This window comes from Salvelinus fontinalis, unplaced genomic scaffold (genome assembly GCF_029448725.1).
Source record: "Salvelinus fontinalis isolate EN_2023a unplaced genomic scaffold, ASM2944872v1 scaffold_0001, whole genome shotgun sequence".
Lineage (NCBI taxonomy): Eukaryota > Metazoa > Chordata > Actinopteri > Salmoniformes > Salmonidae > Salvelinus > Salvelinus fontinalis.
The window spans coordinates 2,611,265-2,614,839 of NW_026600210.1; the positions used below are offsets into that span (position 1 = coordinate 2,611,265).

Consider the following 3,575-nt stretch of genomic DNA (forward strand, 5'->3'; position numbering starts at 1 on the left):
GGGCTCAGAAAAGGTTGGTGCCCACTGATAGTGATCTGGGCTCAGAAAAGGTTGGTGACCACTGATAGTGATCTGGGCTCAGAAAAGGTTGGTGACCACTGATAGTGATCCGGACTCAGAAAAGGTTGGTGACCACTGATAGTGATCTGGGCTCAGAAAAGGTTGGTGACCACTGATAGTGATCTGGGCTCAGAAAAGGTTGGTGACCACTGATAGTGATCTGGGCTCAGAAAAGGTTGGTGCCCACTGATAGTGATCTGGGCTCAGAAAAGGTTGGTGACCACTGATAGTGATCTGGGCTCAGAAAAGGTTGGTGACCACTGATAGAGATCTGGGCTCAGAAAAGGTTGGTGACCACTGATAGTGATGTGGGCTCAGAAAAGGTTGGTGACCACTGATAGTGATCTGGGCTCAGAAAAGGTCGGTGACCACTGATAGTGATGTGGGCTCAGAAAAGGTTGGTGACCACTGATAGTGATGTGGACTCAGAAAAGGTTGGTGCCCACTGATAGTGATGTGGACTCAGAAAAGGTTGGTGCCCACTGATCTGGGCTCAGAAAAGGTTGGTGCCCACTGATCTGGACTCAGAAAAGGTTGGTGCCCACTGATCTGGACTCAGAAAAGGTTGGTGCCCACTAATCTAAAGATCTGGGCTCAGAAAAGGTTGGTGACCACTGATAGTGATCTGGGCTCAGAAAAGGTTGGTGCCCACTGATAGTGATGTGGACTCAGAAAAGGTTGGTGCCCACTGATCTGGGCTCAGAAAAGGTTGGTGACCACTGATAGTGATGTGGACTCCGAAAAGGTTGGTGACCACTGATAGTGATCTGGGCTCAGAAAGGTTGGTGACCACTGATAGTGATCTGGGCTCAGAAAAGGTTGGTGACCACTGATAGTGATCTGGGCTCAGAAAAGGTTGGTGACCACTGATCTAATGATCTGGGCTCAGAAAAGGTTGGTGCCCACTGATCTGGGCTCAGAAAAGGTTGGTGCCCACTGATCTAGAGATCTGGGCTCAGAAAAGGTTGGTGCCCACTGATCTGGGCTCAGAAAAGGTTGGTGCCCACTGATAGTGATCTGGACTCAGAAAAGGTTGGTGACCACTGATAGTGATCTGGGCTCAGAAAAGGTTGGTGCCCACTGATCTAATGATCTGGGCTCAGAAAAGGTTGGTGCCCACTGATAGTGATGTGGACTCAGAAAAGGTTGGTGACCACTGATAGTGATCTGGGCTCAGAAAAGGTTGGTGACCACTGATAGTGATCTGGGCTCAGAAAAGGTTGGTGCCCACTAATCTAAAGATCTGGGCTCAGAAAAGGTTGGTGACCACTGATAGTGATGTGGACTCAGAAAAGGTTGGTGACCACTGATAGTGATCTGGGCTCAGAAAAGGTTGGTGACCACTGATAGTGATCTGGGCTCAGAAAAGGTTGGTGACCACTGATAGTGCTCTGGACTCAGAAAAGGTTGGTGACCACTGATAGTGATCTGGACTCAGAAAAGGTTGGTGACCACTGATAGTGATCTGGACTCAGAAAAGGTTGGTGACCACTGATAGTGATCTGGACTCAGAAAAGGTTGGTGACCACTGATAGTGATCTTGGCTCAGAAAAGGTTGGTGCCCACTGATCTAGTGACTTATTAAACACAGCAGACAACTGTAACACAGTAGATCATTGTTATTTAATCTGCTGCTGCTCATGGACATATTCTCCACTCTCACCTTTATATACATTATAGGTTACATTATATGTTACATGTTTTATTCTTAACCTATTGTTCACTGTTTCTAAACAGGTTCTAGAGAAGAAGGAAGAAGTTTATATTTCTGCTTATTCTACTTTACAGTTCCAGTATCAATGTGCTACTTCCGTGTCACGATGTTGATGAGGAAACTATCCACTTACAGGTGCCACATGTTGAGCCACTCCTAGTGTATACAGTAGGTTTCTGCCAACTCGTGAATACACCATGCCTATAAACCATGCCCACTAAAGTAAATGATCACACCTCTCCTTTTAACGTGTGAGAGATGCGTGTCATTTATTTGAGCTGAGGTCGAGGTGAGACACATTCAATTGAGCAGCAGTCTTCTTAGCTGTGGTCTCCATTGATACTAATATCAGATAAAGAATACTAACAAGACATCATAGAAAGAGAATACTTAGACTAGTAATGGCTGCAGTTTCCTTGTCCAGATCTCAGAGAGTGTTCAGGAACTTGTCTCTGATCCTATTGAGTGGATCAGTCTCTCTGCTCCTGTGGATGGCTCTCAGGCACCCGCCTGGCTCAGACAGGGGTCCTCTCCCCGCTCCGGAACTCCTCCCGTCGGACTATGCTGCCGACCTGCCGGCCTGCTCAGCCATCATCCGAGGAGACATGGAGGGTCCGGAGTGGGAGCAGCTCAGCCTCCTGCTGAAGACCAAGAAGAAGCAGCAGCTGCTGTCAGAGGAGTTCTACCACAACGTAACTCAGGACTGTCAGAGGTACGTTGCAGACAGAGGGTTCATCACCGTTCCTCTGAGCCAGGAGGAAAAGGAGTTCCCCATTGCCTACTCCATGGTCATCCACGAGAGGATCGAGATGTTTGAGAGGCTCCTGCGTGCCGTGTACACTCCTCAGAACGTCTACTGCGTCCACATCGACCAGAAATCATCCAAGGACTTCAGGAGTGCAGTGAGGGCTATCGTTTCCTGCCTACCCAATGTGTTTGTGGCCAGTAAGATAGAGAGCGTGGTCTACGCCTCCTGGTCCAGAGTGCAGGCTGACCTGAACTGTATGGAGGACCTGCTAAAGTCACCTGTCCAGTGGCGGTACCTTCTCAACACCTGTGGAACCGACTTCCCCATTAAGACCAACGCTGAGATGGTTCAGGCCCTCAAACTGCTGAACGGGAAAAACAGCATGGAGTCAGAGGTCACCAACGGCTACAAGAAGGGCAGATGGGAGTTCCACCACAACGTGACGGACACAGTGGTCAGGACAGCGGTTAAGAAGACCCCTCCACCAATCAACACCCCCATGTTCTCTGGCAACGCCTACTTCGTGGTATCCAGGGCCTTCGTCCGTCACGTGATGAAGAGTCAGGAAGTCCGGGTCCTGCTGGAGTGGGAGAAGGACACCTATAGTCCTGACGAACACCTGTGGGCCACTCTGCAGAGGATGCCCGCTGTCCCAGGCTCCAACCCCCCCAACAGTAAGTACCAGCAGTCGGATATGAACTCCATGGCCAGGGTGGTGAAATGGAGCTACCATGCTGGGGATGTGAGGAGCGGAGCCCCTTACCCACACTGCTCCGGGGCCTACAGGAGAGCTGTTTGTGTCTATGGAGCTGGAGACCTGCAGTGGCTCCTAAATCAACACCACCTTATCGCTAACAAGTTTGACCCCGAGGTGGATGATGTGGCGATCAGGTGTCTGGAGTCCTACCTGCGCTTTAAAGCAACGTACAGTCTATCAGTAAAGACAGTGGAATCTAGGAATACCTTACAAAAACTATGAAAGGTTGTAAATACAATAGTGTAGCTGTTTTTAACTCTTTAACTCTATTCTCAACCGGCTAGAGGGTGTTCTAT

General features: G+C 49.3%; 1 protein-coding gene across 1 annotated transcript; it reads left to right on the forward strand.

Annotated features, from left to right (window-relative positions):
* Positions 1-2,175: 2,175 nt before the first annotated feature.
* On the forward strand, positions 2,176-3,575 carry gcnt3 (glucosaminyl (N-acetyl) transferase 3, mucin type). The gene has a single exon (XM_055910105.1). It carries the CDS (start codon positions 2,176-2,178, stop codon positions 3,499-3,501), a length of 1,326 nt encoding a protein of 441 aa, XP_055766080.1. The 3' UTR covers positions 3,502-3,575.

What these genes read in the sequence shown, in the direction of transcription:
- gcnt3 (XM_055910105.1), top strand. Translation starts at nt 2,176, where the DNA reads ATGGCTGCAGTTTCCTTGTCCAGATCTCAGAGAGTGTTCAGGAACTTG.